We start from the raw sequence: 15,162 nt of genomic DNA, 5'->3' as shown, positions 1-15,162 counted from the left end.
TAATACATCATAAATATGTAGCGTCGTATTTATAATTTCAGCATCTGATTTGATTTCGATTTGATTTCACTTTCGGTTCTACCTGTAATCCATTCCGTAACATCTGTTTGTGAAATTTCATCATCTGGATTTATATTTTTAACCAAATTATGCACGTTTTGAATTTCCTCTTTTTGTGTATATTTGTGATTCATGCCGTCAATACAGTATGTACTGTACAGTATAAAAAAGCAAATGTGAACACACAATACATCAAAATAGGCCTCCAGTATAACCCTACAATTGACAGTACAAAAATAATACTGTACTGTTAATAATAGTTAAAATAATAATTACAGGGTGTTCGGGATAAATTTGACAGTTTCATAAGGAAAAAGAAAATCTTCTTTGTATCTATTAAATTTAATGAATTGACAAAAAAACATTACAGGCAGAGTTAATTACAATACTATCAACAAGATTTACTCAAAATAACCACCATTAGCATCGATCACAGCTTCAATTCTGCTTCGGAACCTCGAACAAGCTGATGCTACAGTCTCCTTGGGAAGGGCCGCAAAAACTGTTTTAATTTTATCCATTAACTGGGCTTTTGTATTACTGGAAGTGCGATTGGTGTCTTTTTCAACTGCGCCCCATACAAAATAATCCATGGGGTTAAGGTCTGGGGAGTTTGGAGGCCAAACATTTGGACTGGTGAAGTCGTAGAAATTTTCAGACAACCATTTTTGACTTTTCCCAGAGGTGTGGCAAGGGGCCGAATCCTGCTGCCATACATACGGCCTACCATTGGCTACCCTTGTTATCCAGGGCTTGACTACAGTTAGCAACTCCACGAACAAAGCCCGAATTCCAATGCCAGGGTTCTTCAACACCTGTTCCTGCAGATTTGCGAGGAATTCTGCTGTACGAACGCAATCAGATCGTCTGCTAGGGATCTTTCTTCTTGCTACATCCTCGTAGTCACCATTGCAAGTCTCTAGTTCATGCCTGATTGTTTTTACTGTATTCAGGGAGCATTGGACAGCAGTCGTAATATCCTTATTTTGATGGCGGGCACGAATCATCATGATACAAGTTATTCTCTTCCATGATTCAGGTGGGTTCCAGCTATCCATCCTTTCTGACATCTTGTATATGAATGAAGAAGGGTCCAAACTTTTAAATGAAGAGAAGTGTGTGTTAATACATGGAACTTACGGAAAAATATAATTAATTATAAATATGTCAAATTTATCCCGAACACCCTGTATTAATTAAAAATAAGAGTACACAAAATAATAATACGTAATAAATAACACTTTTTTTTTTCTTTCAAACCGCAGTTCGGATTACTGGAGGGTTCAGACTAAAGAGGTTCGGATTAGCGAGATACCACTGTACATCTCCTGTATTGAGTAAATTTGTCACCTTGATGTACTATGTAAGCAGATTGCTGAAACATGACCTTCCCCTAACAAAACCCATACTGATCATCATAAAGAATACTGCTATTATTAACCGACTTCTGAATCCTAGTCCTCGATAACTTCTCCAACACCTTAACAACCCCAGATCAAGCCAGCGATCAACAAATTATGCAAACCATTATATGCCACAAAAAATATTTACCCACACAGGACCACCCATTTTTAATCATACTTCACAATAAGACAATAAGAGTTCCACAAAATGATTAGCAGTGCTGTACCATTGTAACCTTTTGTATTTATGCATTGAATTACAATTTCATCAAAAAAATTCTATTTTGTCCATTCTGCAGCTACTCACCAGCTAGTAAAATCTACTCACCACAAGCAAGTGCATTTGTTGAGCCCTGGATTGGCTTATAATTTGTAGCCTCAATTTTTCCCATTCAGTCTTTGCAACTCATATTAAACAGGTGTGATAAAGGTGCAATTAATTACACACAGCATTCCGTTCAAGACACATGGTGATATACTGTCAAATCATATTGCCTTAATTACTCATATGCTTTCTGCTCGTTCACCATCAGTCCCTACTCCACCATACAACTCTGCACTCCAGCTTCTCCTGATGTTTCCTTCATGAAGATGAAATATGCTGATAAACTGATCACTGATTGCTTTAACTACATCCTCTGCATTTGTTGTTTTAAGGATACTTGCGACATAAGACTGAATGATATAATCACGTAATCACAAGAAAGATATTTATTTAACCAAATAAATATCTTTCTTAATATAAATATCCTACTTACCGTATAGCCAAATATCTAGCTAAATTACTGAAATCTTACATTGGCAACTCGAGTTCTTTTTTAAAAAACTCCTCAGATTTCTTAGAAAAATTAAAAGATGTCTCATTACAACCTACAGATCTTATGGTTAGTTTTGATATAGAATCTTTATACACCAATGTACCTCTTAAGGAAACTTTAAAACTACTTGCTGACATCTTTCCTCAAGATATTATAAAACTATTCGATTTCGTTATACATTCTGGTTATTTCATATGTCAAAACAAATTTTATAGCCAAGTAGAAGGAACAGCCATGGGAAGTCCTCTTTCTCCAGCTTTAGCCAACTTTTATTTGGAACATTTAGAAAAAGTCCTCTTCACATCTAGTTTCCCTCTACCATCTTTTTGGGTAAGATATATAGATGACATATTTGCTATTTGGCCTCACAGTAAAAACACTTTATCTTCCTTTTTAAACAGTATTAATTCCTTACATCATCGCATAAAGTTTACTATGGAATTAGAAGAAAACAACCAGTTATCTTTTTTAGACGTTCTCCTCATCAGATCATCTTCAAATATTCTTACAACTACAGTATACAGGAAACCAACATTCACAGGTCGTTATATTCTGAAAGAATCAGCCCATCATCCATGTCATAAAACAGGAATTATAAAATGTCTCATCAAAAGAGCCAAAACTAATTGTTCTACTTTTGATTATCTACAGAAAGAACTTTCTACTATCCAGCAACACATGAAACTCAATGGCTTTTCTGAAAAAAGTATTCAACGTCTTCTTACATCTTATAATCCTCCACAAAACAACAAAGATTCAATACGTCGAGTACCTATTCCTTATATCTCCGGTATTTCAGAACCTATCGCAAGAATTTTGAAGAAATATGATTTAACAGCTACGTATTCTCCTATTAACAAATTGTCTTCTCAATTTCCTTCTCCTAAAGACAAACGCTCAACTTTATCTCTTCCTGGAGTTTATCAAATTCCTTGCAACTGTGATCTCTCTTACTTTGGACAGACTGGACGTTCTCTTGAAAAAAGAATCCAAGAACATCAATCATCCATTCTTCACAATAAACCTGAAAAGTCTGGTTTGGCTCAACACGGGATTGAAACTGACCACAGCATCCTTTGGTCCAAAACGCGCCTCTTACATAGATCCCGTTATAGGTTCGAACGTTTGTTCAAGGAAAGCGTGGAGGCCTTGCTCCATCATCCCAACCTGAATCGTAATGACTGCATATCTATATCAAAAATCTGGGAAAGCCTAATCAAGATTACCCATTAATTTTTTTTTTTTTTTTTTTTTTTTTTTTTTTTTTTTTTTTTTTTTTTAATAGCAAATTCAATCATGTTTCTACTTCAAAATATTTCGTTTCATACTTAGTGATATAACATCACGCGGCATGTTCTAATTTCAACGATCTATTGTTAGTATTCTAGCTTGTATATTTTTTAAACTGTTCTTGTAATACCACCGACGATGGTCTGCTATTTCCAGACCGAAATATTTGGTTAAATAAATATCTTTCTTGTGATTACGTGATTATATCATTCATCCTCTGCATTAATTACCAATCTGCTAGTGTCATCAACTAGCATCATCCTCCTGTAATGATTTTTCCTTCTTGCCATGTATCAAAAGAACTCACTAAAATTTTTCTTATCTTGAATGGCTAATTTCTTCTCATACTGCACTTCTGCTGCATTTATCAACTGAGTCATCTTCCTATCCTGCTCTTTGTACTGCTCATGCAACTGATCATTACCAACATTCATCTTGTGTTGCTCTAGAGTGCCTTCTGTCTTCTTCCAGATTTCATGCTTAATCTCTACATTCATCCATCTTACTCCTACGTGTTCAATCTTTTCACCTTTGGAATACACTCAGACATTACTACTGTTAAATAGCTCTTGATTAATGCCCATGCAGCATCAAGTTTTCCATAATCACCAGCCTTGTCCACATATATTCCTTATTTACAGAAGTTCTCATATGACTGGCTACAACCCAGGTGATCACTTCATGGTCATTCTCATCAACCAGGGGGAGATTAGACATTCCATTCACAATCGCATCCTCTGATGATATAACCAGATCTAAGATTCTTAACCCTTGTGTGCCCTCCATTACATACTGCATAATATTGTTGTCCCTTAAGAACTCTAGAAATTCATTCTCCTTATTTCCTAACACTATCTCTTCAGAATCAATATGGCCTTGAAATCACCTATAATGATCACTCTTTGCTTACTCAATAAGTTGCCTATACATTTCTATATCTCCTCATTCTCTGGGCTGTAGCAACACCTAACCAAATATCTCATTCTATCAACCTCAACTTCACACCATACAGATTCAAAACCATTGCCACTTTTTTTCTCCCTGTATCTCAACCTTGCATAGACATAATTCCCTGGCTATCACAGTAGTGCTCCCCCTGCCTTCAGCAGGGGGAGCACTACTGTCACACATTTGTAACTTCAATTCATTTGCTCCTGTTTGCTCACCCGCTTCACCATATACTCCCCCAGACTTATTCCCCAATGTATTCCTAACCGTTCCATTCCTATGTTGAACATCCACATACATGCATTCATTACTACTTTCAGAATTTACTCTCTTTACATAGTGTCTCCCTGACCTCCATTGTCTACCCCCATTTCCCTGTCCAACTTGCATTAATGTCTTCGCATTCTCTTCTCCGTTCACAATCACATCAGTCTCACCTAGTCCACTCTCCTGCTCATTCACATCCTCTTTTACTTCCAGTGATACTTTGTTTCCATTACTCATTACACTTCCTTCCAGCAGCAACCTTTCCAAATGACTTGCTCCCAAATCATTCAGATGCAGTCCATTGCTCTTATACAGCTCCATTCATCCCTCAAACTCATCCCAAATGTTCACAAACTGCACTCCTTTCTCTTCAGACATTTCCACTAATATTCCATTAAATATTTGCTCTCTGCTGTAACTCATGATTATCAATACCTGGGCAACACACAAACTACTCTTCCTATCATACTATTGTCTTTCACTCTCCTCAATAATCTCCTGATATCCAATCTCACATTCCCTATGCCCAATGAAATCATTCATTTCAACCATAACCACTAGCTCCCCACACACTTACTTCTCATATTCAGCACCTCAATCAACTTGTTTATTCTCCCTCCTGGTAAACATACCTTGTGCTCCCTCTCTCCGCCTTTTATGACAGAATCTTCACATACTGCTATTCCTGAGTAATTCCAAATTTTTTTTTTTCTCCACTATCTTTCTCCACTTCTTTTTCTCCACTATCTTTCATTTTATTCTTTTGCACACTTAAATTAGTATCAACCACACATCTAATTATATTCTGCATGCCTCATTTCATTCTCATCTTAATCATTTTATTCTTCAATTAATACATTCCAGCAATCAATCATTCCCACTAATGCTTTATCCATCAGACTTCACCCACACATACATATTACACCTGACAACAAACCATTTTGGTAAAATCCACACCACTCAACTCATGCTGCAAGGATAGAAAAATTAGAACTCCATGGTGGACACAGGAAGTTAAAGAGGCAGTGAAGGAAAAGAAGAAAGCATATCAAACGTTCCTGGCAAATAAGTCAGCTTGTGCTCTTAGAGAATACAGATACAAATGTAAGAAAGCTAAACACTGTGTAAAACTAGCTAAACAAAAGATATGGGAGGATTTTGGCAAGAATATAGAAAATAAATATCAAGAAGGTGTTAAGATATTCTGGAGGTTGTTGAAGAAGCTTAAGAATGTAGGAAAAAGTGCTGTAAAAGGAGTTAGAGATGATAAAGGTGACATGAAAATGGGAGAAAAAGATATCCTTGAAGTATGGAGTAATCATTTTGAAAAACTGCTAAATGAAACAAGCAGTGATGACAGCACAGTGGTAAAAAACACTGATCAGGCATGCAGTCAGGAATACATATCCATACTTGAAGTAGAAAAAGCAATCAAAAGTTTGAAATGTGGAAAGGAAGCAGAAGTAGACGATATTCGACCAGAAATGCTGAAGTATGGTGGTATAAGAGTCTTACAGTGGCTGCACTGCATAGTTCAGAAAGCCTGGACAGAGGGACGAATTCCCGATGATTGGAGTAGCGCTCTCATAGTACCCATATATAAAAAGGGAAATAAAACTGAATGTGAGAATTACAGAGGTATTTCCCTACTGAGTGTTCCTGGCAAGATCTATGCAAGTATACTTGAGAAACGGTTGCGAAGAATTGTGGAAGAAAAGCTTGGTGAAGAACAAGCTTGGTGAGGAACAAGGCCAAATAGAGGCTGTCAGGATCAGATTTTCACTTTACAACAAATAGTTGAGAAAGCATGGGAATATAACAAAGATCTGTATTTAAGTTTTGTCAATCTGGAAAAGGCATATGACAAGGTGCCAAGAGAGAAGCTATTCAATACGCTACAGTTATATGGTGTCAATGGGGCATTATATCAAGCAATACTTGGTCTTTATTTGAGTTGTAAGTCAGCAGTTAGAATTGAAGGAAGTACAGGAAGATGGTTTAATGTTAAATCTGGTGTGAGACAAGGATGTACGTTATCCCCTCTGTTATTCATTATCTATATGGATCACATTATAAAGGAAAGTGGTATTAAACATGATATCAGAATTGGAGATGTTGATGTCAGCTCTTTGCTTTATGCAGACGATGTTATACTTCTAAATAAATCCGCTACAAGTTTGCAAGATTCCCTGAAAAATTGAATAACTGTTGTAATAGATATAGTATGAAGGTCAGAATTAAAAAGACAAAGACAATGATATTAGCTAGAATTGTTGAAAATGTCAACTGCATCGTGAACGGGGAACAAGTAAAACATTTCAGCTACTTAGGCACGATTTTTAGTGAAGATGGTAAATTAAATATGAAAACAGACAACAGAATCAACAAAGCTGGTATGGTAGGCTGTCAATTGAATAAATTCATATGGAATAAGAGAGAAATTAGTCGGAACACTAAATTAGCTGTATACAAGACAGTGTTCAAACCAGTTTTAACTTATGGATCTGAGAGCTGGGTCAGAAGTAAAACACTTGACCAAAGACTAGAGACCGCAGATACGAGAGTCCTGAGAAAGATTAGAGGTATGAACAGATGGCATCAATGGCAAAATCATATTAAAAACGAGGATATTAGGAAAGAACTTGACATTGTCAGCCTTCAGGAATGCGTTAGCAGAGCTAATCTCAGGTGGTAGCAAAACAAGTGTTCTCTGCCAGGTTGGCAGGAAAACGACCCAGAGGAAGACCAAGATATAGGTGGATTGATATGGTACAAAATGCCTTAGACGATAGAAATATAAGATCTGATAATGTTGGAGTCTTGACAAGTCACAGACTGATTTGGAGGAAAATTGTAGATAGGAAGTAGTAATGATGTAATTTTTTTCATGTAATACTATCATATCCTGTACACCCCTTGAGGTTACATGGCAGGAATTTGATGATGATGATGCATCTAGAGATGACCTAGTTCTTACTGCCATTTTTGCTTCTGTTAACTGTTATTCTGAAAAAAGTGCTTCAAGCTGAATAACTTCCAAATGCAAATATGCCACACTCAATCACAATTAAATGAGACTAAATTATGCTAAAGTTAAAATATATCGCTAATAATTAATATCTAAACTTATCTTTTTTTAGAGACCATATGTCACAGGAGACTGATGTGTTTGCCCTCTACCAGTGAACTACTTCTCAATGTCCATTTAAAGTTGAACTCTGACTCAACAAACCTGCTACTCCCATTCATCTTTCATTCCATCTGCCTCAGTGAACAGCTTTCCTAATAAATTACTTCCATAAGACTAAAACCTTCAGCTCTTCAAAAAGAATATCAAGAGACTGCTTTGCTCTTGTCCCCAGCCCACACATGGCATCTATTTGCTATAGGCTTTGTAGTCTATCATGTGTGTCAGTGAAGTGATCCAAAAAAAGAAGGAACTCTGATGGGTGATTTATAATTATTTATAAATAATTTATACAGTTTGAAGAATAATTACCGTAAATAGCAACAAGAAGGATGTGGCTCATGCTGCAAGAATAATGGATATAGTAAGTGCATCTGAGAATCTACATATAATGTAGCTGTTTTGCATCCAACTGGAGTGATCATGCAGTTGTAACCTAAGACAAATCACATGAGAACTTTTGAATAAAAGATATATGTGTATATATATATATATATATATATATATATATATATATATATATATATATATATATATGTGTGTGTGGGATTTGATAAAGCAGGTGATTAAGGCAGCTAAAAAGGCATCCTAAAGCAAGGCTGTAGCATGAAAAAAAAGAAGTGATCTGCACTTTTATTACCACAACAGCTTTTGAATTTGCCAAGTACTTGGAAAAAATGCTGCACTGGAAATTATTATAAAAACTCAAAGGAATGGGAAGGGGTATGCAAAATAAACCGGTGACATGGACAGGAGAATAGTTAACTGACAGTTATCAAAAAGTGATGTAAGAAGGTGCTGAGTCTAAGGGGAATGAGGGTGAACAGTATTGCACCACACGGTCTGTACAATGGCAACTATGGTTTAACTTGTATATTAATGTTATTGGAAATGATATTCAGTTATGAAACTTGCTATGAATATCAGTTCAATGCTGCCAAGTGTAAGATTATGTATTTCAATTGGAGGACAACACTGCAGGAAGAGTATTATATAAATGGGAATCTGCTGAAAATAATTAACAATGATGAAATATAGTGGGCATAGGAAGTCAAAGTTTATGACCACATTACTAAGTTGATTAAAGTAATGTGCATAACTACACTGTTAAAGAAAACACTAACTTATGAAAAAGGAAGTTGTTCTTTCACTATACAAGACTTTGATAAGACCAAATTTTGATTGCATACAACACCAGGAGAGACAACTGAGAAGACACAGCAAAGGGACAACCGAAATATCTGGAGTAGGGAATTGTGCACATGAAGTGAGACTGAATGATCTTCAAAGTCTGAGAAACAGAGAAAGGGAATCCTACTTTGAAGGAAAGACACAAGTAAAATTTTACAACTCATGCAGAAGCAGTAAATAAGTTGTAAATAAATAATGGTGAATAAGTTTCTTAAACTTGTGCTCCCGAATTTTATCGTAATTGCAAGTATCTTTTTTGTGCAAAATAACCAGTAAACGGAATACAGAGGGTACTAAGGAGCCAGTGACTTCTACACAACTCGTAAGTACCCACAGTCCTTCATATCAGTTTTTTTTTTCAATTAAAAAAACAGCCATGTGAAAGCGCCCAATATGCCTACCATGCGAAGTAAAGATGGTGGCAACAAAGGCCGACAACGAAAGATTACTTCTAGTCCCATCAGTGTAGAGCAGCCGATAGACAACAAACCGAAAGACAATACGAAGTGCCGCAGTTGCGAAACCGAAGTTACCGAAAGGAAAAAAGGTATATTGTGCAATTTCTGTTGCAACTGGCTACATACTTCCTGCATGAAAATAGATGAATCGGCACTCAAGCATTTTATCGAACTGAACCAGCCTTTTTTCTGTTCGATGCGCCTTCCTTCTGTTAAACAGCTGGGAACCTAGGCAAACAAGTTGAAAATCTCAAACAACACCTTAATAGCATGATCGATACTTTCTCATCCAAAATCCGAAAGTTGGAAACAAAGCTCGAGATACTCGACGACCAGCGGCCGATCGCAGGTGCACCTGTACCCGCTAACAAACACCATGATTTAATCGCATCAACGGTACAAGCATCGCTCGAGGCCGAAAACAGGAGACTCAACGCCGTTCTTCTGAACTTTCCAGAGGAAAATGGTAAATCTTTAAAAGAAGTAGTTAGCAAGCTAGTAGATGAATGCAACTTCGATCCCAGATATATCATCAAATGTCATCGCTTCAGTCCTATAAACAAAAGAAAGGACGGAGAGAACTTTCCACGTCTCATGAAAGTGATCTGTGATACACAGACAAACACTTCCAAATTGTTAATGGCGATAAATAGCAAGCTAAAATACAGTTGCCCCCAATCATGTGTACGTGCTCGACCTGACTTAACCTTTGAAAAAAGGGAACGAAGACGCCAACTCCGAAGACAGCTGGAAAAAAAACGCCAAAATGGAGACAACAGCTGGACCATAGCCTACAAACAAACCAAACTAGTGCAAAAACCAAGTGACACCACTAGTAGCCACCAAGGAGAACAGTACGCAGGCACTGCATAGAAATGTGCAAGATCCTTGCAGTTAAAGCCATGCCCCACAGACCCTTGCATATCCACTACACCAACACCCATGGTCTCGACTCCAACCTTAATAGCATTCACTATCATCTACAGTCAACCAAATCCCACCTACTTTTAACAGAAACTTAAATTTCACCTTCCCCCAGCACTATCCAAACTATTCACTATTTAACTCCTTTCGACCCAAGGGTGGTGTGCGCACATATATATCCACTCTGCCAGAGAGCACCTAACCTAGAATCACCCAACTTTGACCTTCTTTGGCTAAAAACATCTCTCCCCACTCAGTAAAATTCATCTGCTGTCTCTATCGCTCTCCCAATACCACCAACCACTCCGAGCTCTTTAATTTCCTCTCCTCAAAAATTGATTTCTTCCAGTCCCACTATCCTAATAGTGAAATCATTCTCCTAGGTGATTTTTTAATGTCCAATACACCAACTGGCTTTCCTCTTTCAGTTGTACAGATCCTGCAGGCAGAGATGCCGAAATATTTGCCATCACCAACGACCTTACACAAATAGTTCACAAGCCGACCAGAATACCAGATAACTCAAATCACTCCCCAAATACCCTAGATCTCTTCCTTACCAATGACCCTTCCAAATATACAGTGAATGTAGTGAGCCCCCTGGGTAATTCTGACCACAACCTAGTGCTCATCTCCTGCTCCATGCAACAACGCTTACATAGTCACACCTTCACAAGAGTAGTCTGGCATTATAACAGTGCCAAATGGGACAGTCCCCGAGACTACTATGCGTCATTCCCATTGTTGGACTATTGTTTGCAGTCCTCCAATCCAAACATATGCACCGAACATCACCAAAGTAATCCTCACTGGCATGATAACATACATTCCCCACACCACACTGAACTGCCATCCCATATCCAAACCCTGGTTCTCCAAAAGATGTGCCATGGCTGTACTAATGAAAAACCAGACATACCACAACTGGTTCAAATTAAGAACTCCATCCTCCTGAAGCCCGAAACAGATGCAAAAAATTATCAATGAATAGTGAATTTTAATGACTATTCATTGATTCACATATTGACATATTTAATGACAGGTTTAATGAATTTTAATGAAAAGGAGGAAAGTTGCAGCCTGTCTTAGAGGCAGCCATGCTCTTTGGTCTCTTGCCAAAGCAATTGGTCACAACTTTTGCCCTACACTACTCCCACCTCTATCATACCCAGATGACTCAATTGCAACATCACCCACAGAAAAAACTAATCTCCTGGCTTCACACTTTGCCTGCAATGCATGCATAACCGACAATGGCAAATGCTCCCCAGTCACTCCAACTGCCCAACATACAATGCCCCCTGTATCCTTTTGCCAGAAAGAGATCAAAAACCTGTTGTCAACATTAGACAAAAAAAAAAGCCCCTGGCCCTGATGGCATTCCTCCAAATGTCTAGAAGGTCTGTGCAGCAGAACTGACTCCTATCCTATGCTGTCTGTACACACTATCTTACTCCACTGGTGTGTATATATCCCAAAGCCTGGAAATTGGCCTATATTCAACCCATTCCCAAAAAGGAAGGCAAATCGCTGCCATCTATCGCCCTATCTCATTCACCTCAATCCTATCTAAAGTGATGGAGAAAACCATCAATTCTCAACTACTCTCTACCTTGAAGGTACCCAGCTATTAAGCGACCACCAGTATGGATTCCATTGATGCCAATCAACAGGTGACCTGCTCTCATATATCACCCATCTCTGGACATATACCACAGAAAAATTTGGCGAATCCCAAGTAGTTGCACTCGATATCTCTAAAGCCTTTAACACCGTCTGGCACAAAGGCTAACTAAACAAACTTCCATCATTTGGACTGTCTCAGGACTTCTGCAGATGGATTGCCAGCTTCCTGTCTCTGGATACACACTATGTGTAATGGTAGATGGCTCCATATCCTCCCACTATCCAACTAATGCTGGGGTCTCACAAGGTTCAGTTCGCTCACCAACTCGCTTCCTTCTATACATCAATGACTACTTCAGTTGACCTCCAACCCAATACACAGTTTTGCAGATGACAGCACATTGCCCTCCTCCCTTTCATTTGATAAACCTTATCCTGCACAACTCACTTCAACCCACAGAACATCAACCACAACTTCCCTTAACACAGACCTCCAAAAAACATCCTCCAATGGGGCTCAGATAACCTCGTCAACTTCAACGCTAGTACTGTCTTACTGTCTTATTTCCCACAAAAAAGAACCATTTTCCCCCAGTATAATTTTTGATAACACTCAAATCTCCAGACAAGACGAAATTTCTCTTCTCAAAATTACCATGACATCAGGCCTCTCCTGGCAAAAACACATCACAACCATTGCATCTTTAGCTTCCAAAAAACTAGGCTTTCTCTTTTGCTCAACACGTTACTTCACTTCAAAACAGCTGTTAACCTTATACAAACCACCAATCCACCCAGCTATTGCATACTGTTCTCACAGTATTCAATAGCTGGGTGGATTGGCGTGACTCCTAAAAGCTCCCTCAAAATGCTTGACTCAATACAGAGGAGAGCAATTAGAGTGATAAATGATCCATCTCTTACCGACTTACTCCCCCCACTTTCACATAGATATTTAGTCTCTGCAATTTGTATATTCTACAAATATTTTCATGGAAAATGCTCATCTGAAACAACATCAATAATCCCCACTCTGTACTAAACCCATTGGAACACGTAAAGCCACCTCCTAACATCCCTTCACAGTATACCTTGAAACCCACAGAATAAGTTTCTTTTCCTCCTCCTTCATCCCTGCTACTGCAGTACGGTGGAACAGTTTCCCCCCCCGAGGTATTTTCCAAGGAATACAATATACAGGCTTTCAAATTGAATGTTAACAAGTTCCTCCTTTCCCATCCCACTACTCATATATGGTACTAAAGTACTATAGGTTGACCAGCCAACCTCTTGTATATGGGCCCAACATAAAAAAAATAAATAAAATTAAAATAAAAATTAAAAAAAAGTAAGAACTCATGGTCGATCCCTGGACAGTAAAGATATGCTAGGAAGGAAGCATATGAAGTTTGGGTTCATGGTATCTGGTGAATATATAGAATAGGTCACCAGGTGAGGTTATGAAAAGATCTTTGGTGAACGTTTTCAAAGAAAGATATGACAAGTGTTTAGACTCAATATGATTTGGAAGTGTCCCTGCATCAATGAGCTCCTGACTTCCTGCAGGAGCCTAAATAACAATAATAGATAATATGCAAATCACAAGACATGATCAGATCTCTCTCTTGGACTAACATTTACCTCATTTCAATAATGAAATACCATGAGTTGGCATATTGAAAAGAATTATAAAAACTGGGGGAAAAATCATGTAAATAACTTTTAGTGTAGAATTTATCACAGGCATTGTCAGTACAAGATCCCAAAATGCCAATTAAACATTATCAGACAATTCTAAAAAGTGCAACCTAAGTAGCTAATTTAAGATATTATAAGAGGTCAATAATTTCCTACTTATTAAAAAAACAAAATTATATATATTCAAACAAAATAAAGTTAGGAAAGATATAGCCGACTTAAAAAGTACTGTCTCCAACTATACCAAGAGAAAGAGGATTGCCATGGCTGTTTCTTCGATTTGTTGATATAATTTGTTTTAAATGAGAAATAACTCAGGTAATTATTTTTCTCCTACTATCCTTAACTTCTTCATGGAATACTTTGAATTTGAACAATGAATTTTTATAACATTTCACCTAAACCTACTCACTGGTTCAGATATGTGGATATTTTTGCAATTTGAAATTATTCTTCCTCTGAGTTACAGTGGTTTCTGAAGTTGTAATCCTGAAGCTGCCCTCCTTCAATGAGTCCCTGGTTGTACCAAAGAAGCCTGTATAATAACACTGAAGATAAAAATAGGATAGGACCTTCTGGTATCTATTACAGTAATGTTTATCTGCCATAATAAGAGCTGAGTATATTTCCAGTATTAAAGACTAATCATCTGAGTTTCCCATGCCACTCCACTCTGTAAAACCAGGCTATTATCAAACATAATTAGAATACCTGGAGAAGAAATTGGTAATTATTCTAATTACTGTAAAACTTTATTTTCAATATAGTAACAAAAGTTATTTTGACAGATTAAAAGTATTATATGCATACCCTCTTCTGCTAAAGTCTTTTGGCCCAGCTTCATGAGACACTGTCCTTTACGTTGATACAATTTAAACCTTAGGTCTACTGGATACCTAAAAGCAATAGCCCTCTGAATATCATCAAGACAAGCCTTAAAATTGATGGAAGAGGGGAAAAAAATTTATTATTACATTTATACAGAAAAATGAACATGATATTTAATAACAAATGAAATTTCTAATATTAGGATTCAGAATTTTGATATTCAGTTATGACTTTTTTTTATCCACACAATATTTCAAGTACAGTGGTTTAATATTCACTGCACTTGAAATATCTTGTTTACTGTCCAAAACAACAACAAAATAAATATATATATATAAACACAGCAAGTTATATGACATTCAACCACTTACAGACTAGTTGAGAGATTACCCACACACCAGAATGGGGGGAAAGAAAAATTAAACATGAAATTAAAGCCATTACAGTAAAAATGTTATTGGTAT

At 37.2% G+C, this 15,162-nt stretch overlaps 1 protein-coding gene across 1 annotated transcript in view; it reads right to left on the bottom strand.

Annotated features, from left to right (window-relative positions):
* LOC150092815 (protein-lysine N-methyltransferase SMYD4-like) overlaps positions 1-15,162 on the bottom strand; it is a 365,428-nt gene that overhangs the window by 283,263 nt on the left and 67,003 nt on the right. The window contains exon 4 of the mRNA XM_090414288.1: positions 14,681-14,804. Coding sequence (XP_090270414.1) covers positions 14,681-14,804 — 124 coding nt within the window. The remainder of the gene's footprint in view (positions 1-14,680; positions 14,805-15,162) is intronic.

This window comes from Typopeltis vanoorti, chromosome 25, assembly GCF_054136105.1.
Source record: "Typopeltis vanoorti isolate ZY-2024b chromosome 25, IOZ_Tvanoo_1.0, whole genome shotgun sequence".
NCBI classification, from domain to species: domain Eukaryota; kingdom Metazoa; phylum Arthropoda; class Arachnida; order Uropygi; family Thelyphonidae; genus Typopeltis; species Typopeltis vanoorti.
The sequence above is the reverse complement of the archived record's forward strand: the minus strand, read 5'-3'. Positions and strand labels throughout refer to the sequence as shown.